This window comes from Elaeis guineensis, chromosome 14, assembly GCF_000442705.2.
Source record: "Elaeis guineensis isolate ETL-2024a chromosome 14, EG11, whole genome shotgun sequence".
Classification (NCBI taxonomy): Eukaryota; Viridiplantae; Streptophyta; class Magnoliopsida; order Arecales; family Arecaceae; genus Elaeis; species Elaeis guineensis.
The window spans coordinates 60,949,447-60,975,310 of NC_026006.2; the positions used below are offsets into that span (position 1 = coordinate 60,949,447).

A 25,864-nucleotide genomic window follows, 5' to 3' on the forward strand; every position below is an offset into this window, starting at 1 on the left:
CAGTCACTTTAGGGGTTCAGAGGGTCTTCCAAGAGAAAAGAACTTTTGTGAGGGAACTTCTAGTGAGAGAGAATTGGGTGTACAAGGATTGAGGTGAGGTCTCCTCTTGTAAAATTTTTTTTTCGTAGTGAAGTTTGCATGCCTCATGGAGGCGAGCTCTTTTGTAGCTGATCCATATATTTTGATTGTTTTTCTTTTTGTTTTGTTTTTCTTTTTTCCTGCTGCATCGCGTGATACTGAAAGGATCTTGGGAGGTGGTGTCCTGGCCAGACATCCATCCAACAAGTGGTATCAGAGCAAGGCGATACAAGACGCAGATTGCAGCAGTGGTGAGCAAGACTGAAGATGGAGAAGACAGGAACAATCAAGATGGAGATCAACAAGTTTGATGGTAAGAGCAATTTCTCCTTGTGGCAGGCAAGGGTAAAAGACGTGCTCATCCAACAGGGGTTGATCGATGCTCTCTTATGCGATGAGAAGCCGATCATCATGGAGGTGCGGGATTGGAAACGGCTACAGATGTAGGCGGTGAGTACCATCCGCATGTACCTGACGAATGAGGTGGTGATCCATGTGCTGAGCGAGACTTCTCCGACGGTGCTGTGGTCGAAGCTCGAGGAGTTGTACATGGCAAGTCTCTCACCAATACTCTTTTTCTCTGGAGGCAGTTATACCAACTGGGATGACTGAGGGATAGAGCGTGCAGGAGCATCTAAGCCACTTCCAAAAGATCCTCATCGACCTCCTCAGCGTTGGTGAGAATGTTGAGGAGAAGACTAGGGCGCTGATTTTGCTGGCGTCGCTTTTCCCTTCGTACGATCTTGGTGACTGCTCTTCTAGTGGGGAAGAGCACCATCAAAATGGATGAGGTCACCGCGACGATACTCCAGAACGAGTTCTGAGGAGGGAAACCCAGCTTCAAGCTCAGGTGACGGTAGCTCAGCTTTGGTGGCTTCTGAGGAACAGGAGACGGTAGGCGGAGCGACAGGAGATGCAACGAGGGCGGACAAAGTCCAGGAGGGACTTGAGCAAAATCAGGTGTTACCGGTGTGAGAGTTGGGGCATCTAGCCAGAGATTGCCTCAACTCAAAAATCGGACGGTGGGTGCTGTGCGACGGCCGGCAGCAATTCAAATGGAGATGTCTAAGATATCTAACGAGGTATCTACTTCTTTCCAGCAGTGGATATTAGATTCTGCATGCCCCTATCATATATGTTGCAGAGAGGAGCAATTTGAATCCCTCGAGAACAGTGAGGACACTGTATATCTGCCGGCTGGATCGAGCTGTGCGATCAAGGCATTGGGACGGTTAGCTGGAGGACACATGACGATGCAGTGAAGAGATTGGGGAAGGTCCGATACATACCCGATTTCAGGCGGAATCTTATCTCACTTAGCAGATTGGATTCGAGAGACTACAGGACGGTAGCTGGTGGAGGAATCCTGAGGGTGCTACGCGGCAATAGGATTGTGCTGAAGGAAAGAAGGAGAGCAGATGACATTATTACCTGGTAGGGAGCCCAATGCGAGGTGGAGCTTTAGGAGCCAGGTGGAGCCCAGAGCGAGGTGGAGCTCCAGGAGGCAAATCGGGCACGAGACAAGAGACTCGGGAGGACAAGAGGCGACGTCGCAAAGTAAGATTTCTATTACCGCAGGATGATGCCCCGAGTAGGTCTTAGGTCAGAAGAGCACAGCATACGATGGAGATGGATCGAGCAACCTGGCTCGACTCCCATGTTTGCCCATCCATGATCAGCAGGCGATTGCCCCAGGGCATGGAAGCGAGGAGATCTAGAAGCTCTCAGAGTTTGGAGGAGGCCGAATATAGAGTCGAAGTGGAGATTGTTAGGATTTGACGCCTCGAGATTCAGTCCACATTGAGCTCACAGCAAGATTCGCGGCGAAAAATGGAGTCCAACGAGATCAAGATTATCCGAAACGGAGCTCGGATGGAGGAGATACGTATTTTTGAAGTCGGTACGAGATCTGAGGCGGCGGAGGACCGCTGGTGGCCGGTGGGGGCGGCAGCAGCGCTGCGTAGGCAGCGGCGTGCGGGACGCGAGACCCAAGCTGGCGGGTGGCCCAGCCAGCGTGCGGGCCCGCATGCGGGCGCGGGCCGGCTCAGGCCTAGGCGCCCTGCTTGAGTCCTTTACCCCGATCTATGGCTAGACCTGTGGACCGCGTGGGTGTTTCCCATGCGTTTCTCGCGGTCTACGGCACTATTCCGTGGACCGATCGCGATTGGAGGGTGTGGGTTGATCTGATTTTCGATCCAACTGTCTAAGAAATTTTTTGGTTGATTAAGGAGTCCTAATCATGGTCTAAGTCGTGATTAAGGTCTATAAAAGGTCCTGTACATGGAACAGAGGCAAAGTGGTTCGGATTTTATACCGTACGGAGCTGTACGGAACCTGAGAGAAGAGCGAGAGGCGTGAGGTCGTCGAGAGAGAAGGAGCAGGATTTCTGGACAGCGATCGCCAGTCACTTCAGGGGTTCAGAAGGTCTTCCAAGAGAGAGAGAGCTTTTGTGAGGAGAACTTCTAGTGAGAGAGAATTAGGTGTACAAGGGTTGAGGTGAGGTCTCCTCTTGTAAAATTTCTTTTTCATAGTGAAGTTTGTATGTCCGTGGAAGCGAGCTCTTTTGTTGCTGATTCATGTATTTTGATTGTTTTTCTTTTGTTTTGTTTCTTCTTTTTTTCTGCTACATCGCGTGGTACTGAAAAGATCTTGAGAGATGATATCCTGATCAGACATCCATTCAATGGAATCTTTGGATGATGGGAAGCAAGAAGAAGAACAAACCCATCAAATCTTTCACCTTTTGCCACGTTTAATTTCTTGTTTCTTCGGTATTTGCACGGGAGAGCAAAGTTGGAAGTATGGCTCATCTCTCTCCCTCTCTCTAATTTTTTTTGATTTAGGCATCGAAGAGGGGTGAGTGTGGGTAAAGTGTGCGGATAGGAGGGACAAAAGCTGGGAGACAGAAAAGTTTTTTCAAACCTTTTGTATGATCATTAACCCTACGGAGGGTTTCATCTTTTTCATTGAGCAAATTGATGATCGGATGATTTTGCAACTATTTTCAAGTTTTGGATCAATTGATATGTTTTAAATTTTTTGGTCATTTTATCGGAAAAAAAAAAAGTCCAAGCATAAATGTCACTATAATTTTACCAAAATCTTAAACAGTGGGCATACAATTCTTGATTTGTATCAGTGTCCGTGCCCTGATTTCTTTTATTTTATTTTTATTTTTTTTAGATAAAATATGGTTCTAATTTATGAATTAAATTAGATTTTTTTAAAAAAAATTTTAAACTATAAAAATTAAAATTTATCTCCAAACTATCTGAATCAATTTAATGTTGTCATCAATGCGATTCCGATAGTTTTTCTTCAAATCTGATTTGATACTTATGTGATATTAAAATTTAAAAAATTATTAATATGATGAAAATAATAATATTTTTTTTATTTTATTTTTTTTCTTCTCTAATTATCTTTCGATCTTCTTTTTTGAATAGGATGAGGCTATAAAGAAAAGAAGAATTTGAAATGGGAGGAGGAGACGAATTGATGCAGGTTCCATGAGAGGCATTGGGAGGAAATAATGGGAGATGAGTGGAGAAGATACACAAAAAAAAAAAAAAAATGAAGTTATGGACGGAAAGGATTTTCTTTTTTTTCTTCTTTTTTTCATTGGGATTTTGAGATAAGAAAAAGAGAGATAGAAATGAGAGATTTGAGAAGAGGATGGGTGGGGAAAGTTAGAGATAGAACGGTAAAAAATAAAGAAAAAAAAATTATGAATGAGGAAGAAGATGAGGTCGTAGAGAGAACGGGATTCTTTTCTTTCTCTCTTTTTTTTGTCAGAATTTTGAGAGATGAGAAATATAGATGGAAAATGAGAGATATGAAAAGGAGATGGGTAGGAAGATAAATAAGAGATGGGAGATTTGGAGAAAAAGATAAAATTAGAGTTTTGTATCATATCAATAGATTTAGAAAAAAAAAATGATGTGGCTAAAAATATTTTATATTACATCAGTACCGACGGAGCCATATAAGTAAAACATGCTCCACATAAGCATCCGAGGTTGTAAAAAATTTTTGATGAGAAAAATTTTTCAGAATCGTATTCGAGAATAATATTTAAATGATCCAAATAATTTGGGGCTAAATTTTAATTTTTTATAATTTAGAGTTTATTAAAAAATTAATTTAATTTAAAATTAAAAATATAATTTATTTATTTATTTTTGTTTATCTAAAACGCGAGTGCAGCAGTGCCTCGGTACCCAAATATTCGGATCCCGAAATCACATAATAAATGTCTTCATAATTGCCTGCTTGATTCGAGACAGGAACGGCGAACGGTGAGCGTGCAACATGGATGTCCCCAGCTGCCATATTTATCAATCCATGAAATGTTGAAAACACGTACACAGGTTACCAACTCATGGGGTGGCAGTTGATGGTTCGTTCAACATGCTATACCGTGTTCGGATGATCTTTCTTCGGACAATCCATTATCAAATGACCAAAACACCCCGCTCACCATCTTCTTATTTAATCATAATAAAAAAACGTTGATGGGGGTATTCTAAGTGACATAGAAAAATAAATTTGACATCAAATTAAATTATTATATTTGATATAAAAAATAGATGGATAAAATGATTGATCTTATATTTATTTTTTGAAAAAAAAAAAATATCATTAGAAAGATGGTATTTGTTTTCTCATGCAGGATTATTGAGTAGAAATAATATAACAATATATGTTCTTGAGAAAAATATCCTCACTTGTATTATATTAGTTATATTATATAATTAATAATAATTATATTGATATATGATATATTAATATAATATTGATATACAAATTATATTGATATATATATTAATAATAATATATTATATAATTAATAATAATTATATTGATATATATATTAATATATGAATTAATAATATTTATAAACAAATATATTAAATCTATTAAATATATTTATTAATTGATATTTCTTTATCAATAAATCTAATATACAATTTATTAATAATTAATATATTTATATCAAAATATATTAGAATTTATTTATAATAAGAAATATATTTTCTAATATATAGATAATTAATTAAAAATATTTATTAACTCATCTAGATATATTTTCAATATTTGAAATAGCTAGTATTGACGGTATGTATTCAAATAGATCATAAATGGCCAACAAATAAATAAAAAAATGTTATTATTTGAATTATGATTCAAAAATATTGTTGAAATTTGATAGTATGCTTATGTAAGGTTATTTCTAATCAAGCAATAATAATCTTTTTTTATTCTATTTTTATCATAATTTTTTTTACTAACTAAACATGATAAGATTTATTTTACACAATAATGATATTTTTAGATAAGTGAATCTCAAAAAATTATCAAAGTATATGTAACCTAATGTCTCCCAATCAAAAAAAAAAAAAAACCTTTGCAAGGAGGCATTGAAAAATGATCCATTCACCGAAGATTAAAAGAATGGGACCATACAGGATATTGAATTTAGGGAAAGGTAATTTTATAATTTTATTTTTTTCACATAGTTGGTCTTCCATAAATCAGGGTTGAAATCGAATCGGGTATCAATATATCCATATCCATATTTATTTTATCTAATAAATACAAATACAAATATAGATATTATTCGGATATAAAAGTTTATATCCATATTTATTTTAAATGGATATAGATATAATTTGAATAATAGAAGTATGGAGATAATTACGAATATAACTTAAATAATTAAATTTTATGACTACAGAATAAAAAATATTACTAGATAGATGATAAATTAAATTAATAACATGATTATATGATTATTTTTTTAAAATTAAAAAATATTATATAAAAATTATATAGAATTACATATTCATTCGGATATTTGAATATAGATCGGATAATTATCTATCTATATCTATATTTATTTTTTGATAAATATAAATATATATATTTATTATATTTTTAAATTTTTATTTATATTTAAATTAATTTAGAGACAGTAGGAGATCCGAATGAATAATAGCTGTATCGCTTTCATCCCTATTTCATCTCTAATAAATCCATCGGGGCCATCACGCACCCACTCGCCACGAAGACGAGACCGCCCGTCCGTTCCCTCCACCGTTTGACGTCCGGTCACCCGTCCGTAAGCTAACCACCCGACTCCCATCAGGCCACGAGGACGTCTCGGACTGCGAGAATGATCTGACAGCGTGACGTCAAAGAACAAGGCACCCATAACTACGAAATAAATGGCGCGGTCATGAGCTAACCAACCCCTACCGGTTGCTATTCCCTACACCCACCCTTTCTCTTGGCGGGGTGCATGCAGTGCTTCCTCTCTTATATAAAGCATAAACTGCGACGTCGCTTCTTACCCCCGAGATCCCCGTGTCTACCCCGCCCTTGCCGGTTCTCTCGATCCGTTCGATCCAGTTCTGAAAGGGGGAGTTCTTGATCTCTTTTTTACGGTATGTCTCCTCTCCTTCACGCTCGCTTCGCGCTTTTCTTACTGGAATGTGTCCGATGGTTGTCGGGTTTTGCTCCGGAATTTGAATTTGATCGGCGGGTTTGGATCAGGGAGTGAGATCTGCGATTCTTTTTATTGGATTGACACGTTTCTGGTGGAAATGTAGGGGTTTCGATCTGTATGTTCTCGGTGGATTTGATCAGATATCTTCGTTTGATCCTTTGATTTGTGTTTTTTTTTTTTTTTGGCCCGGGTGGGGGGTTGGGGGGATTGGGAGGAAGAGTGGAGTTGGGGTTTGCTGCAGTGGGATCTCTCGTTTTTGGTGGGTTCTGTGATTTGGGGTGATTTGGTGCTGCGAACTTTTTTTTTTTGTTTATAAATTTAAGAACTTGTTCCTTCAAAAAAGAAACTGACATTTTTTCTTGGTGATTTAATCAGTATATCTGGCTTTTAACACTTTTTGGTTTTGGTCCAAAGATCAATTTTTTAGTGAGTAAAGTGTCACACAGTAGTTGAATGTTCGGAAAGATCTTGAGTGAGCTATCTGTGTTCTGTTTGATAATTGAGTATAAATTGTTATTTTAAAGCAAAGGAACAAACTTTTGCTAATGCTTGGTCATTTTTTTGTAGTTGGATGGCAGTCTCCATTCTGCCTCCTATATTCTTTTACTTGTTTCTAATGTTACCTTACACCATAAACTCAAACTTTATATTTTCCGTTAGTTGACTAATCACATATCTATGCAGGTTGCCTTGATTGTTCTTTTACATCATGGCTACAGGACAACTTTTCTCGCGACAAACCCAAGCATTATTCTACAATTATAAGCAACTTCCCATCCAAAGGATGCTTGATTTTGACTTCCTTTGTGGTGTGTGCACTTTTGTTTTCAACTCATATGGAGCAAATGTAGGATATAATCAGTATATCAATGGGCACATGATTCATTCCACTGAAAATTGGTTGTGATTTTCTTTATAGGGAAGGAGACACCATCTGTTGCTGGAATTATTAATCCTGGTTCTGAAGGGTTTCAGAAACTTTTTTTCGGTCAGGAGGAAATTGCCATTCCAGTTCATTCAAGGTGAAAACAACTTTTTACATAAATCTTCCTAGATTGAATTTATTATCTATTGACATATGTACCTTAGAAGTCAAGCCTCTTAGGCTTGATGTTTCAATTTTTGGCTGAGGGAATTCATCTGATTCCTCAAAATGCCAATTTGCGATTCTCCACCTTGATGATGGGCTTTGCATCTTTAGCATAAGCTTCTTTCCAGATCAAGGTTAGCATAACCAAGCTAGGATGGTTTATTATTGTTACACTGAAATGCATTCTTCTCTGGCCTTCTTAATATGAAGGCTTCAATCCTGCTCTGGGTGTCATGTCAGGAGCATGCCTCACAACCACATCACCATCCGGAGTAATAATTTCTTTTAAATATAGCAATTCAATATAAGTAAATACACTTGAACAGATAATATGGATACCTGTAGGATGATAGCTAATCATATTATTCAATTGTAAGTGTTTTAGCTGAAAAATTTCTTTGGCCATGTTGCCAACAAGACAGGTGTGCATATGTTACATATTAAATTTAGAATATTCATCATTTTTGTTATTAGTGAAGTTGCCACTTGATCTGTATCGATGCTCAGTTAATTACATCGTTAGCTTATGTTTTTTCAAATAAATATTTGCATAAGGCTACCTTTTCTGCATTTGTTACTGTAGCATTGAAGCAGCCTGTAGTGCTCATCCAACAGCTGATGTTTTCATCAACTTTGCATCATTTAGAAGGTCAGTAATCTTTTTTGTTCTTTTGTCTCCTTCAAAACTGGTACTCTGCAGTTTCACGTGTGCCATGTTTAGGCTATTCTGTTTGTAAAATTCTGCAGTGCAGCTGCCTCTTCCATGTCTGCTTTGAAACAATCAACAATCAAAGTTGTAGCTATTATAGCTGAAGGTGTTCCAGAATCAGACACAAAGCAGTTGATCGCTTACGCAAGGGCTAATAGCAAGGTAACCAGAAAAGTAGAATGATCTTGGCTGAAATTTCTGAGATTTAATGGTGAAAATAAGTCAAAATGGGTCTGGAAATGATTAACTCATTTATTTACATGCAAGAACTTATGTTATTAAAAACTTACACTGATCAATGATACTTAAATACTGAAAGAATAATATATGGAAGATGATATGGATCAGTTGGAGAGTAACCACTGCACAGATCTTCGTCAGAGTTTTGTACTCTTTGCTGGTTGCACTGGATTACGAGTCTCTACCAATATTAATTGCAGGTGGTTATTGGTCCTGCCACTGTTGGAGGAATTCAGGCTGGAGCTTTTAAGATTGGTGACACTGCTGGGACAATTGACAATATAATTCATTGCAAGCTTTACAGACCAGGATCTGTTGGATTTGTATCTAAATCAGTATGTTCTCGCTGATGACAAGATTCTCTAACAAATTCTATTTCATATTTTGTATTTTACCTTGTTGGTTATGATGTTAAATGGACTTCATAAGAATGTAAAATCTAACTGCACTTTAGGAAGCTGTAAAATATGTTTTAAATGGTATCAAGTTTCTGGATCGCTGTTAATCATGAATATTTGACTATGGAGAATCTACTGATTCACTCTCTCTGTTACTTTGCTGCAATTAATCAGTCAGTTACATTAGAAAATATGTATCATACTGGGGATGCAGAATTTGTGGTAGAATTGTTGTAAGAAAGGGAGCAAAGTTTCTTGTCCAACAAAAAGTTGGCGTCTGGTCATGAAGAGGTCACTTTCATCATTCAAGTCAAAAGATTGAGAAAAGGGGCAAGAAAATAATACATGACGGGAAAGACACACTCTTCAACTGGAAAGTGCGGGTGATAGGATTCATAAAGTTGAACCTAGGAAAAAAAATTGTGAAAGCATCAATCATTTTTGTGTTATTTATGGAAGTTCCCATTAACAAGTATGCATGCAAACACAATTTTCACTGAGAACATAAAATAATTATGTAGTTAACTGTGTAATTATATGCAGTGTGCATGCAATACGCATGCATGTGTGCATGCATGCATGTGCTTGTGGGGATATTACATGCTAAAATTTAGTAAGCTCGCTGAGAAAAATATTCAATATAAACTGCAAAATCCCCATACCCTTATTTTGCTCATTGTGTGTGACATCTAGTGACTCATGTTCTAACACGAACATCTATTTGCATCGGACACATGCTCATGCATGCAGTCACATGTAATGCACAAACAAAAACTGCATTGCCTTTAATTTGGCGCAGTCTTGCTGTGCTAGTGCCTTGAGCTGCTGTAGTATCACTCATAAAGACAACTGCTTATTGATTCATCCGAGAAAGAGCAAAGTGCAACAGCATGCTAAATTGCCTATCTCATTTTTACAAGCTTGTTAAGAGTTTGTACCACAATGATTGGGTTTGGTATTTTGCTTCCTAAATAATGGGAACAATCATAAAAATGTAATAAAGTAGTTGTATTCTTAATGAGACAAAACCGAGGTGAGATACGATGGTTAACACACAAAAAATATTCTTTATTTTGAAGCTCATCTAAACTACAAGTGTGGATGCTGTCCGTTGTTCTTGGATTTACACTAGTTACCATAATTTGGAAAACATTCAAATTCTTATATCACCAATACTGCTGCTTGTGATTTGTTTTGAGGACAAATCTCTACAGGTCCCAACTATTGTTTGTTGATCTGATTATTTGTGCCATTAAAAAAAATAATTATGAGAAACAAGATATAGTTGTTGGTTGTATGGTAATGCACAAGCTGTTCAGGTCTAGTTTCTGAGGACTTGATTTTGTGATCACAGGGAGGCATGTCAAATGAGCTTTACAACACAATTGCACGTGTGACTGATGGAATTTATGAAGGTATGCAATATTGTGCACAGGGTTGCTGTTCCTTGTTTGCCGAGGAGTTGGTTTAAACTCTGGAGACCCATTAAACTTTCCAGGCATTGCAATTGGAGGAGATGTTTTTCCAGGTTCAACTCTTTCTGATCATGTCCTGCGGTTCAACAACATCCCTCAGGTGATTCATTGTTCATATGAACTTAGTTGTTAAGTGAGTTCATTTGTGAAGCTTTAGCTGTTTCTTGCCATTGTAAAGGAAAACTGATATCTGTGCTTTGATAATCACACTCATGCCAGTTATGTCATGCTATCAGCCCAGTTTGTTAACCACCACCTCCAAGTCTGCTTGAACTCAGATAACAATTTTATCTATGAGTTATGACTCAATCTTATGAATCATGAACTGGTCATAATTTCCAGTGCCCACATTTCCTTTCTTTTCTAACATCAAATGAGAACTCCCAAATGCTTGCATGGCTCATCAGCACCTCTGGAACAGGAAAACTGAAACTGAAGTTCGTACTCATTATTTGCAGCCTGAATGTGAAAACTAACTGAATTTATTTTTGATTTAAGACTAGAGAGTCAATTTTACTTGCTATGCCAGATCTTTGATTCCTCATTTGAGAAAAAGGGATTGCTAAATGTAGGTTCAACTTTAAGAATAATATCAAGTACTATAGTACGGAAACATGGTCATTCAGCCAGTACAATATACTGTATGGAAGATGAATAATGCAGATTTAAGTTTATTTTTCCTCCCATAGCTTTTTTTCCCCTGAAAACATTGCTGCTGGATCTAATTTAGGTCAAAATGATGGTTGTGCTGGGGGAACTGGGTGGGCGAGATGAGTACTCCCTTGTTGAGGCCCTAAAAGAAGGAAGGGTTCATAAACCAGTTGTTGCTTGGGTTAGTGGAACCTGTGCACGGCTCTTCAAATCAGAAGTGCAGTTTGGTCATGCTGTGAGTTATAATTGAGCATCTTGCTTCTAGTATCTTTTACTAGCTGTTGTAGTTGTTCTTATGATCATGATTGTTTGCATTATTTAGATGCTCATTTCTAATCTTCTGCTGTATTACTATAACAGGGTGCTAAAAGTGGTGGTGAATTAGAATCAGCACAGGCAAAAAATCAGGCACTAAGGGAAGCTGGAGCAGTCGTTCCCACTTCATATGAAGCACTAGAGGGTGCAATCAAAGAAACGTTTGAGAAACTAGTACATTCATATTTTACTCACATGCATCATGGTTGCAGATAAATGGCATCTCTTTTTCTTGGACAAGCATATCTGATACATACTGATATGATTTTTGCCTTTATGAAGAACAATTCATCTGAGATCGACTTTAAATGACTATTTCTATTATAGGTTGAGGAAGGGAAGATAACCCCTGTATCTGAAGTTAAACCTCCTCAAATACCTGAGGACCTTAATAATGCAATTAAAACTGGAAAGGTCCGTGCTCCAACACATATTATCTCGACTATCTCTGATGACAGAGGTTTGATTGGCAGCTTTACTGTCCTTCTTCTATTCACTATGATTTATTTTCTGTTCATCGATGTTCACGTGTGCATGTCCATCTACAGGTGAAGAGCCATGTTATGCTGGTGTGCCTATGTCTACCATTGTTGAACAGGGTTATGGCGTGGGAGATGTTCTCTCTCTTTTGTGGTTCAAGCGTAGTCTTCCCCGCTACTGCACACAATTCATTGAGGTTGGCAAAATTGGGGGCTCCCTGCTATCTTTTTGTAGCCATCAATAATTTTGTGCTGTTGTGTTTTGCCTTGGCACAGTTGTATCTGTTCATTAGCTCGAATTATAAGCAACAGTAAAAGGATTTTGCTAGTTTCCATTGAATAGTTTTCATGCTTCTAGCTCAGTAGCACTTGCTGTAAATGTCAGATTTGCATCATGTTATGTGCCGATCATGGTCCTTGCGTCTCTGGTGCTCATAACACTATAGTAACAGCAAGGGCTGGAAAAGATTTAGTCTCCAGCCTGGTCTCAGGTAATTTCTGCAAGTTAATGGCATCCTAAGGCTGTTACTTTATTCTTTTCCTCCATTCCTTGGATAACACCACCTAAGAAGCAGACAAACAGATATGAAAAATGTAGAGTGAATGAGTTTCTGAAACAGGGTTGCTGACAATTGGTCCTCGATTTGGTGGTGCAATTGATGATGCTGCTCGATACTTCAAAAACGCATATGACAGGGTAACTTAGCTAATATAGTTAGCATCAGCACTTGCTAGTAGCAGCATGTGCTTATTGTTGCTAATCACAAGCATGCTAAAATATGTCTGTCATACATTTTTCTTTCCAGGGTCTCACTCCTTATGAGTTTGTTGAAGGTATGAAAAAGAATGGCATTCGTGTACCAGGGATAGGGCACAGGTATATGTGATTTACTACCATGTATGATATGATGTCTGCACTTGTAATTGTCATTGTGCTGTCTGTCTTATTGGCATGAATACGTAGTATACTTGTCAAGTGATTTGAATTTCCAATGCTCCAATATCATTGTTAGATATATGCATTTGTAGATATGCTAAGATTTGTTCCTAAATTTGTGCTTATAATTGATCTTTTGTAGACTAAGTTTGTTGGAATTTGTTAAGCCATCAGCTTAGTTGATCAAGCAAATATTTTTATCTAATTCTAAAATGATAGGTAAAATCAAGTAAAATGGTTCATCTGTCTCTGTCTTAGCAACCAATATGTATCACTTCTTTGTCTCCAATCAGCATGATCAAAGCCCTGAATGGCACAAATCCATATTTGCTCTTATTGCATACAGATGTGCTTAGTCAGAATATGGCAATTCCTGTAGGATTGAAAATTGAATGCCTATTTGAGTCGTTCAGTTTGTGCTATAGGATTGAAAATTTGGTTTGAGGGAGCGCCTCATTCAGCCTCAGGCAGCACTATTTCATCATTTTACTTGGTTCAAAAAATTTCTGTTAAAGTAGGCTAAAATTTGAAAAACAATCAAAGAATAAAATGTATTTTAGAGTTAATTCAAAGGAAATACAAGAAAGACTCAAAAGATCACAAGAGACAGGTAATATGCTGAGCAAGAATTTCTGATTCTCTCCTCGTCAGTGCTGTGACTAAAGCAAAACCTTTTCTTGGACAGAACCTTATGAAAGTATTCCAAATATTAGAAATTCTGTAGCATAGTTATTGCTATATGCATTTGATCTGCACACTTTCTATTTGCTTTCATGTTATGTGCATCAGTATGTTTGACATACAGAAAGATACTTTCGCATACTTTGATCATGTTGCACTTGTGTGGGTTTTTGGGTTGTATATGAAGAAAACTGATGCTTTGGTGTGCCCCATCCCATTAAAACTTGAAAAATACTTTCTTTGTCCTGTTCTTGCAAATCTTACACTTAAAACTTGTACTGATGATTAGCTCATTCTGCTTTATGCTGGAAGGATCAAGAGTAGAGACAACAGGGACAAGAGAGTGCAACTTCTTCAACAATATGCTCACACTCATTTCCCTTCTGTGAAGTACATGGAGTATGCTGTTAAAGTTGAAACATACACCCTCTCAAAGGCCAATAACTTGGTTCTGAATGTTGACGGTGCAATTGGATCCTCTTCTTGGATCTTCTATCTGGCAGTGGAATGTTCAGCAAACAAGAGATTGATGAGATAGTTGAAATTGGATATTTGAATGGACTTTTTGTACTGGCACGCTCAATTGGTTTGATCGGGTGAGTTGGATCTTCAGTCATCAACATATACATTCATTTATAAAGTTATAGTTATTTTGTTTCATGTTAAATTATAGAACTAATCATCTGGATTTTCCATATCTCCATTGTGTCTTCAATTTGCATTAAATTTCTATTTGGTTCTTTGTTCATCACACATTGATTTCATGATAAAGAAGGTGAAACAAAAATGTTCTTTTTTCTTTCATGTCCAAATAAGAAATGAACTTCTGCATTGAAACTTTGATGTTAGATGCTGCAACAGAATGGTAAAAGATAGAATGGGTTTCAATGAAGTGAAATCCACTATTACTGCTGGTCTGCATGCTTCAATTATAATTACTTTTCTGTTGTTCAGTGATGCTCATCACCTCAATAGTTTTCAATCAAGCAACTGTGTGTTTGTTGGTTTGTGTTTTCATCATTGTACACAAAGTTTGTTTAGATCCTATGCTTATTGCCTAAGTTTTCTTTTGTTTAAAAACCACAGGCACACTTTTGACCAGAAGAGATTAAAACAGCCTCTCTACCGTCATCCATGGGAAGATGTTCTATACACAAAATGATCAATTCTGGATACAGCGGTGTAGTTGTTAATTTTTGGTTTTTCCAGCATGTTGTCATTCTTGCAAGGGCCTCGGACTGGTAAACTGCCTGTTGGAATTTTTTGGACTGGCAAATCAAAGTGCTCATTACCCCTTATCTACATGGTTTATTTTACATGTGATCCGTATCACATGTTTGACATATGCTAAGTTAATTGCAAACATACCGAGGACTAGTAGTTGAATCTGGATGCATTGTTCTAGCGAATTGAGCTTTCTGAACTTTTAGAGCAATAAAAGGCTGAAGAGATAATTGGACGCATCTCATGAGTCTGTATCTTTAACTTCACCAAATTTAGACATGACTAAATGCATCAATCATCGGGAAGTGTTGTTTTTTTTTTCAGCTCTTGCTTCTGTATCTGGCAAGATAAAATCAGAATCAAGTAAATTACACAGCTCTGTTTATCCATTTGCTATATATATATACATCTTCATCTGTGACATATTTGTGTTGCAAGGCTGGGAGTTAATAAGAGAAGGTGCGAGTATGTCCTGAATCTAAATATAATTCGGAAATTGTCAGCTGCTGACTAGGTTGTGTTGCATGGTTTCTTGTTCGTGGAATTGAGTTCCAACATTTGAAGCAAGGCAGGCTGTTGCAGAAACTGACCTGCCGTACCGTTTCCTGGGCTGGTTTGCCTATATAGCTCCTGTGTAATCTGAGGTCATCTTAGCCATAGCAACCTGGTTGAAGAACATCTGCCACAATGACTCTGGACCTTGGCATCCATGATACTACGTAGAATTGAGAAGATCATAGGCTCTGTGATCTTAAGCATATTATAAAATTGCTTGCGTTTGAGTCTGTTTGGTAAAATTGTGGCACCCACTAAAAACCCGGGTGGTATTTGGAACATGTAATGCTGTTTAGAGGCACTGTTAGACCCAGCCACAAGCCATCCTTAGATGTAGTGTTAGAACATTTTGACTCACGTTTTGCAGGATTCGGCGTTTGGGTCCCGCTGTCCGTGGGCCATCAAAGGGAACCGTTGATCGCTATTTGGGCCCCACGGTTGGAGTTCTCATGTGTGGGCAATATGTTCATTCGAAGTGTGAAATTTCAGGGAGGCAAAATGTTCGGTAGTTGGTTGTTGGCACTGCAAACGTTTCTAACATTCCATCCCAATTATTAAGCTGTAAGCTAGCAACATGTTTTGGTTTTTTTTTTTTTTTAAAAAAGAAGGGGACCCATCCATACTATACGTACTTAGGTATCAATATCTGAGATACACCATCCAAGATTCGAATACAGAATCTCTAGTTGTTAGATAGAGAGGGGTGATCAGTGGGTCTTTTATTGACAACTAATAAATGGAATCCTTGCAATGGTGCCATTTGTTCTCATACAGTAGAAATTATTCCTAGATAGTGAGGCCCTCTTAGCTCAATTCAGATGCTTACCCATTCAGGATAGATTCTGGTTTTTAACTCTCATACAGTGGAAATTTTTCGGCAAATTAAGAAAGAAATGGATAAAGAAAATTTGAAGTGGACAAAGATGAACTAGATTAGAAAGAAAAACGAAGGTAGAATAGAAGACACAAGATGACTTGGCCTGTTAGCCCTCGTTGGGTCCAAATGCTTTTGGTGGTGAGGAAGAACAAACACTCCATGTGCTTCGGTTCATCCAACGTCTCTTTTGATCTCAACCCACCGTCAGTCCCCACAAAAGATGGGAGATCAGAATAAAAAGAAACTCCGAGCTGATATGACCGTCGAACCAGTGGGCTCCAACGCCATCCGGGTGCGCATTTCGTTATCAAAATTGTCGTCCAATAGAGGCCCTTTCGACGTGCGGCTGTGTCTCATCGCTGACGATACTCGTTTCTTATTGGTGGGCCTGCATGCACCTGCGCTTGAAGTAGATGGATGCGAAGATTATTGTTCCCTTTCAAAATTATTTGTTACTAGAAAAATGAGGAATCAGATTACGTAGGTCAAGATAGGATGGCCATATAATATCATCTATTTATAGAAAAGACGAACTTTGCTTGTCATCAAAAAAAAGGTCATTTCAAGTATGGTGGGTCATTTCATTGTCAAAATTGTTGTCCAAAAAGATCATTTGGGTGCATAACTGCATCTCAGCACTAACAAGACTCCTTTATTGTTGATGGGCCTGCACCCACATGCACTTGAAACAGACGGACATCAAAAATGGTTTTTTAAATTAAATTTTTTTTATCAGTTTAATATAGATTCAAACTTATTTATCAAATAATATAAAATAAAAAAAATATCATTTAGAATGATATTTTTTACGGATAAAACATCATTCCAAAAGATATTTTTGTGGTCCAGTCAGCAATTTGCCGGTCTACGTGGAGGAAAACAAAAACGCTATTGTGAATGCGTTTCTAAAAACCAATGGCTTTTCTAAAAACGTCATTAAAATACGTTTACCAAAATGACGTTTTTAGAAACGTCATTCACAATGGGTTTTTCTAAAAACGTCATTTTGATTAGAGTTTTTAGAAATGCCATTCAAAATGTCGTTTATATGTTTCTATATATAAAAAAAAATCTCAACTCCCCCCCATCTCTTTCTCCGACGACGTCCCGTGCCGCTCCTTTTCCAATGACGCCCCTCCCCGATCATTTCGATAAGCGCCGCCCCCTTCCCCCGTCCCTCTTCCTTCTCTCTCCCTCTTTCCCTCTTCCTCCCCAGCCCCCTCCTACCCCCATCTGACACGCCCCCCGCAGGCTGCCCCCTTCTCCCCCATCCGACACCCCCCTCCCCCCTGTCGCCCTCTCTTCTCTCTCCCTCTACCCGGCCGGCCACTCGTCCGACCCCCTCCCCCCGACCCTCTTCCTTATCTCCCCTCTTTCTCCCCCGACCCACCCCCCCGGCCCTCTCTTCTCTCTCCCTCTGTCTGGACTGGTCGGCTGCCCGATGCCCCCTCCTCCCCCCATCCGACACCCCCTACCAACTGCTCCCTCCCCCACCCCCCAACACCACGGCCCAGTCTCCCGACGCCGCGCCCCCACCCCCCCCCACCCACACCGCACCCCCTTCCTTTCTTTCTCTCTCTTCTTCTGAATTTTTTCAATCATTTTTTTTACTAATGTATTCATTAATTTAATATATTATTAATATATTAATATTATTTTTATATTATTAAAATCGATCGAAACCTGATTTTTTCTAAAATCTGATTAAAAAAATTAAATATATTACATTATATAGAACTGTAAATCCGTCTCTTGATTAATGTACATATTATATGGCATCGTACATATATATTTTTGTACGGATGGGAGAATTATGTACATTGGTCAATTGACTGTCCAGTTTGGACAGTTTGAAAATTATAATTAATTCTATAAGTAATTATTATAGAATCAAACGATATGCAGAGGATTCGAAAAAAATTTCGGACAGTATTTTTTTTAATTTTCTTACATATTTTCAGTCGTGTTGAGAAAATTAACAAAAAATACTGTCAAAATTTTTTTTGAATCCTATTGCGTATCATTTGATTACTGTAATTATCTATAGAATTAATGTAATTTTAATAGGATAGGACCTATCTTTACGTATTAGTTAATTATAGGATGCATTTATTATATAAATATTTTATTAAAATAATTATTAATATTAAATATTTTATTTTAATATTATCAAAATATTTTGAGAAAATAGTCAATACTTGGATTCGTCTACTATTGCATTATAATGGCACAATAGAAAATGACGAAGATGACATGTAGTACAGTCAGTCTGCAAGTCGGATGGTTAGACTGCTTCATCATTATCATGTCAAAAATTATTGGACCATCTATACAATGGTATTCCTATAGACAGAGAAAAATATAAAATCAAATTAAGGTGGAGATCTCTTAATTTATCGAGACAGTTAATGCAGAGTAAGTATATCTTAGTTCCAATTGATGATGATGAAGATGTCCAAAAATACTGATATTTTTTTTTAAATTTTCAGAATATGATATATTAAATTATATATTGAAAAAAAGATGTATCCTTTACCGAAAATACTATTCAAATGATGATACTGAGTTTTGGATATTTTAGTAGGCTTTTAACTCAAAAGATAATACCTCTGGATCTTCTCCACCTTTTGTAAGTTCAATTATTCAAAGTCCTATAGTGACTTCTTCTATGGTGATTTCGTCTATGGTGACTTCTCCTATACTGAAAGTAGCAGTAAGTATGAGACACGACACTCAAATGAGGGACGATGATTGGGTCAGCATTGGAATAAATTCTGATAATCGAGGTTTTGAATCAGATGAGAATGAGGCTGATGAAAAATAGCTTGATGAGGACAGTAACAATGATGAAGATGAAAATGATGATGAAGATAATCAGTCCGATATTGTAGGAGAACTTGAACCTCATTTGCATGAAGATGATAATGTAGGAGAACATGAACCTCGTTTGCATGAACCTCCATAATTTTTTAACAACTTAAATTTTGGATCAAGATGATGGTGTTAGTGCTGATCGAAAATTAACTCTGACTCTCAGTTTTAGAACTCTTCGATGACTGAATTTTCTATAGTTTGATGTTTCGAGTAAAAATGAGCTAAAGAGAGCTATTGATCATTATCACATTCGAAAGCATCAGACATACAATGCAGTTCAGTTACATTCAAAGTTATGGTCCACATGATATACATCATCACATACTAACAAGAATGTAAATGGAGGCTTCATGCTGTAATTTTGAAAAAGTATGGATATTTTCAGATCACAAGATATGAGGGTTCTTACATTTGTTTGTTTACGGGAATGAGTCGAGACCACAAACATATCAGTGTAAGGATGATTGGCACACTAGTCCGATATTTATTTAGAAAGATCTAGGTATTAAAGTTGAAACTATTGTGCAGCTATTAATGAGTAATTTTAATACACAGTGTCATACAGGAAAGCATTGTGTGGAAAACAAAAGGCATTAGTTGATATTTATGAAGAATGGAAGCGTTTTATGCAAAATTATCCTATTATATGGTTGCATTCCAAAATGCAAACCCCAGCACTGTTGTTTCATGAATTTCTTTCCAACTGAAAATTCTAATGTGCGGATTTTAAATTATTTTTTAGACTTTCCAACCATCCATCCATGATTGGAGGCACTACCGTCTGTGATCAGCATCGATGGCACGCACTTGTATGGAAAGTTTAAAGGTAAGATGCTAATTGTAATAGGAGTTAATGCAGAGAATGAGATTTATCCCTTAGCATATGCAATTATGGATAAAGAGACGACTGCTAGTTGGAATTAGTTTCTTTTCTGACTTGGACACATGTCGCACCAATATAAATAGAATATGTCTAATTTCTGACAGATATCCAGGTATATTGAATGCCATTGCAGATGAGTCTATTAAATGAAGTCGTCACGTGCCTATCATCGATACTGCTTAAGACATATCTACAATAATTTCAACACTTACTTTAAAAATGCACAGCTCAAAAAAATAGTATGACAAGCAGGGAGCACTCATCAAGTTTGCAAGCTCGATTTTATCATGAATAGGATCAAGACAGTGAATGTAGGGCTTGGAGTTGACTGTCTGAGTTGGAACTAGAGAAGTAGACATTGGCACATAATGCCGGTATGCACTATGGTGTTTTAACTATAAATTTGTCGAAGATTTTTAATAGTATCTTACGAGAAGCTAGAAATGTGTCAATTACACTTGTGTTAAAATGATATTTTACCGTTTTATAAAATATTTTAATGCGAGATGTACTCAAACTTCAAGATATGTGCAGGAGAATCCAAATAATTTTTTTATTTCTCATATTATAATTAAGATTGTAGAAGATCAAGTTAAAGCTAACCAGCATACTGTAACAGCATTTATTATCCAACGAGGCATATATGAAGTGCTTACGAGGAGAGCAAGTGCTGGGTTAAGAGATGGAAGAAATTTTTAAAGTGTGACTTTAAGTGACAGAAAATATTCTTGTGGAAAGTAAAGCATCTATAGATATCCTTGTTCACATATTTTACCTGTGTGTCAAGAAATTACTGTACATTTTAGTGGATTCATGGATGATGCATACACAGTTACAGCATACATGAATGCTTGGAGTGGTGAATTTTATCGATTACTATATGAAAACTATTGGATGTCCACACATATGTTCACATATATTCTTGATCATCATCGTTTGAGACCTAAGCAGAAAGGTAGGCCAAAGTCAACAAGACTGTGAAATGAGATGGATAATAGGCAAATAAGAAGCAAGAATTATTGTGGCATTTATAGGAAACAGGATCATGATCATCGTCGCTGTCCTAGATTACTTCCACACACATCAACTTCAAGTAGTGGAAGACATTAAAGGCAATAGATATATTGCTCTATGTATTTTTAGAGTTACGTACTATTTTATGTATTTTCGATAGTTGAACTATTGTGTATCTATGTTCAGAATTGTGTATTATTCTATCCATTGTTCTATGTATGATTGTAGAATTATATTTAACATGAAATGAATTAGTATCATATTTTTCATGCTCTAATATACTTAGAATGTATGTTATTGTTTTAGAGTCATTATGTGTTATGGCTTACAAAGAATGGCATCCGGACCCTCAAGACCGTAGTATTCTTACATTGCAGGAGATCCATCACTCACAGGCCATCTTAGATGGCAATGTAAGCATTCTATTCCTAATCTTACTATTTATATTTTTGTAAAAAAGATCTTATTTGAGAGATACATGTTATCTAATTATTCTATTTTATTGTAGGAGCCCAGACACCTCCGATTAAGATGAGTCGATGCTGATATATGGAGGATGAAGGATATCCCAAATAGAGTTATAGATTATTTAAGATATCTGAGGTTTTATGGAGTCTATAGGATTGGATGAATACAGACGGACGTTGGTCTTATTACTGCCTTACTTGAAAGATGACATCCAGAGTAACACACATTTCATCTTCCATTAGGTAAGACGACCATCACGTTATAGAATGTTAGTATCATCACCAGACTATCAATTGATAATGAGGTAGTTACAGGAGCTGATCCCACTCATAGCATTTTAGAGTGGCAGGATAGTGTTTATCCTATCGATTACTAGGATTTCAATCCGAGGTGCAGTTTTTTGATCACTCATGATTGAGGATAGTGTTTAGATGATCATTATCGATATTTTCACATTGAAGATGATGCACCAAAGGAGATGGTGCGACAGTATGTCAGGGGCTATATACTACGATTACTAGGAGGTGCCCTTTTACCTGATACTTCATCTAATAAGATGAAGTTAATGTTTTTACTATTATTAGAGGATTTAGATTTCACTCATAGGCTCAGTTAGGACAGTGCAGTACTAGCTTGCCTGTATAGGGCTATGTGTTAGGATTCTGCGACAGACCAATCAAAGATCGGAGGTTATCTTATATTATTGTAAGTATGTGATATACAAATTTTAATTTTCTACATTCTATTATAGCTTTGATTGGACATATCATATATAATTTTTTTTTAATTGGCAGATTTAAGTATGGAAGAGGATGCTGACTATCAATCCATTGCAGAGACAGTTGCTTGAGATACCACTAGAGCAGCATGATCCCGATGTTCTATTCAGATTAGACGCACCTTGGGGATATAGGTATATAAATATTAATTACATTACTTGCAACTTACTACTATTTTTAATCCGATAAAATTTAATTAATGTGAACATACTGTCTAGCAGATGGAACGTTGCATTCGACGTTCATCATGTGTTGATAAAAATGGTACGAGTTTATAGATGTCAGCTAGATATATTGACTGATACACGTAGATAGATAATTTTAATTTATGTATAAATATCATTTTATAATATTTATAGTCTATTGAAAAATGAGCTTACTAATTCGATTTTATTTTTAACTCTATCAATTTTTGTGGGAGTCATACACAGATCATATATTATCCATATTATCACAAATTTACATGGATGGACATGATATATAGACTGCTAGGATGCCGCTTATTTATTTTGATGTGGTGGAGTAGCACCTTACAAATCATGTGCTATGGCAATTTGGTCGAATTTAGGGCATTCCAAAGCAGTTTGATACCAACCAGTGATTTCATCATATTGATCGACGAGAGAGAGCTTATATTGACTGGCGTATCAGACATGCACAGTATATCACCATTTAGAATACACAACGAGATTATACAGTTAATGATGATCACATATTGGGAGGTCATCCATATGCCAAGGACTACATGACTTAGTTTCTAAGCATTACAGTATCGATCATCAGGTAGCCTCGGTATGCAGTTTCAAAATACGAGGGTGATAGTTCTATTGTGCGCATGTTGGTAAGACCTCGAAAATTATGTTTTATGTCAATCTTATATTCAATTTCAATTTATTAAGTCTTCATTTTACTTCTCATCATTAATATAAAATATTTTATATAATTACATTATATCTTTGTTTTATGATCTATAATGTATTACTATTTTTTTTTGTTATGTAAACTGATCGTTTATCGGATCTTATATTGGACACTCGTCGTGCTTCATCTATGATTGATGAGGACGAGTAGATCAAGACATTGCGAAAGATAGAGAGATCATGTTTAGGGATATTGACGACGATTGGAGCATCCTATATGTCAGAAATAAGATATACACCATTATTACATGTTTCAAATATGCCAACACCATGTATTCTGCAGATGTTATCACCACATGCTGCACATATGCCACCATTTTTTATCCACAGATGTCAGGATCTTCATCTTCCTACATGCCTCAGATGACAGCACCGGGTCTGAGTTGGCATCACAACTCTTCATCTGAGTAGTTTGATCTGGTTGTTACAGGCCCATCATTGGATCCATATGAGGGGGTTGAGGGGGTCACTCAGCTCATAGATGCTCCAACAGCACCTGTTATTCTCGATATGCATGCTCAGGAGACATCACTGATATAGGAGAGGGGCCATCACAGGTGATACAAGAGCAGGAGCGACCATTGAGGATCTTCGTAAGAAGGTCCAAGCGATTACGGGCACCACGATGCCCTTATGGATTTTAGTATTTTTTGGATTTGTAGTACTATGAATTTTTTTTGTAACTATATAATTTTATTTTATTTTATATTATTAATTATTATTTCTATTAGAGTTTTAGATATTTTGCTTGTTTAGTTCAAGTGTTAGGATGCTATATAGTTTGTCATGATCTTCAGATGTGTCTCAAAAAAAAATTGGAAAAGAAAATATCATGTTAAAAGAGCTATCTAAATTAGTTTAAAAAATAATATTATATATTAAAAAATATAAATAATAATGAGAAAATACATCATGCATTTAAAAAAATTAGTTTAAAAAATATAAATAAAATATATCACGCACCGAAGGTTAAGGTGAAGAAAAAAATCATCTTAAAAACACCATTTGGACATATGCCACCACTTTTTGATCTACAGATGCCAAAGCCTTCATCTTCTACATGCTCCAGATGACAGCATTGGGTCCGAGTTGGTACCATGACTCTTCATCTGAGTGGTCTGATCTTTTTGTTATAAATCCATCGTTGGATCCAGATGAGGGGGTCGAGGGGGTCACTCAGCTCGTAGATGCTTCAGCAGCACTTATTATTTCAAATAGAAGAGACGTCCACTGATATAGGAGAAGGGCCATCACAGGTGACACTGACATAGGAGCAAGAGCGACCGTTAAGGACTTTCATGAGAAGGTCCAAGCAATCACAGACACCACTACATTCTTGTGGGACTTAGTATCTTTTGGATTTATAGTGCTATGAATTTTTTTGTAAACTGTATTTTTTATTCTATCTTATATTATTAATTATTATTTTTATCAAGTTTTAGATATTTTGTTTGTTTAATTTTAAGTATTAGAATGCTATATGGTTTGTGATCTTCAAATGTGTCTCGAAAAAAAGTTGAGGAAGAAAATGTCATGTTAAAAGAACTATCTAAATTAGTTTAAAACATAATATTATGTATAAAAAATATATAAATAATAATAAAAAAATATATTGCATCCAAAAAAATTGGTTTAAAAAATATAAATAAAATATATCGCAGGTTAAGGTGTGGAAAAAAAATTTAGAAATGCCTTGCTGAATGGCATTTTTAGAAATGCCATGTGGTATGGCACTTTTAAAAGTATCATTTCGAATGGTGCTTTCAGAAGTGCCATTTAGAATGGCGCTTTTAGAAGCGCCATTCACAATGGAGCTTTTAGAAGCGCCATTCACAATGGTATTTTTATTTTTTTTTTTGGCTGGATTCCACGTAGATGGGGGTTGTACTGACTTGGATCAAAGAAACGCTATTTGAAATGATGTTTTCTCAAAAAAAATATCATTTCAAATGGCGTTTTATAATTTTTGCATTACTCTTGTAAATAAGTTGGAATCTATATTAAATTAGGAAAAAAAAATTAAATTGTATCAGTACGGTAAAGGACTCGAGATTACTATTTTTTTTAAAATTTTTTGTTACTATAAAAATAAAGAACTAGATTAATTATATAGATCAAGATAGGATAGCCAATATAATATATTTATTTATAGAAAAAATGCTATATTTATCCTCAAAAATAGATCATTTTGATGCATTGCTGGATCATTTCATTAACGAAATAGTTATCCAAAAGATGCCACTTCATCTCATCATGATGAGGTTATATGGTAAAGATTATTGATCTTTTTTTAAATTCTTTGTTATATAAAAATAATAAACTAGATTGTATTGGCCGAGATAGAATAGTCATAATATCATCTATTTACAAAAAAAAAATTACACTTGTTATCAAAAATAGATCATTTCAATATATGATCTATTTTTGAAGTAGATAGATGGCTTCTTCTTAAAATTCTTTATTATTATGAAAATAAGGAACTGGATTACATAGTTCAAGATAGGATAGCCATATAATATCATCTACTTATACAAAAGAAATTATACTTATCCTCAAAAAGTAAAAGAGATCAACTGGGGGATAATAGAAGCAATGTGCTTGGTTATTATTGGGATATCTCAAGACTCACCATTAAAAAAAAAAAATTGTGAGCAAAAAAAAAACTTAATTTAAAAATTGAAATAAATTCATGGGTTATGCAATGGTGCT

General features: G+C 36.2%; 1 protein-coding gene across 1 annotated transcript; it reads left to right on the forward strand.

The window, feature by feature from the left end:
* Nucleotides 1-6,145: 6,145 nt before the first annotated feature.
* Nucleotides 6,146-15,107, forward strand: LOC105057335 (ATP-citrate synthase beta chain protein 1). The gene is given in 18 exon segments (XM_010939930.4): nt 6,146-6,524; nt 7,271-7,395; nt 7,506-7,608; nt 8,260-8,325; nt 8,424-8,547; nt 8,826-8,960; nt 10,378-10,438; nt 10,522-10,598; nt 11,229-11,384; nt 11,510-11,638; nt 11,792-11,924; nt 12,013-12,140; nt 12,329-12,434; nt 12,564-12,640; nt 12,750-12,820; nt 13,874-14,034; nt 14,037-14,157; nt 14,648-15,107. Coding segments are annotated over 17 exon segments (1,824 nt in total). The 5' UTR covers nt 6,146-6,524; nt 7,271-7,295; the 3' UTR covers nt 14,724-15,107.
* Nucleotides 15,108-25,864: the final 10,757 nt, after the last annotated feature.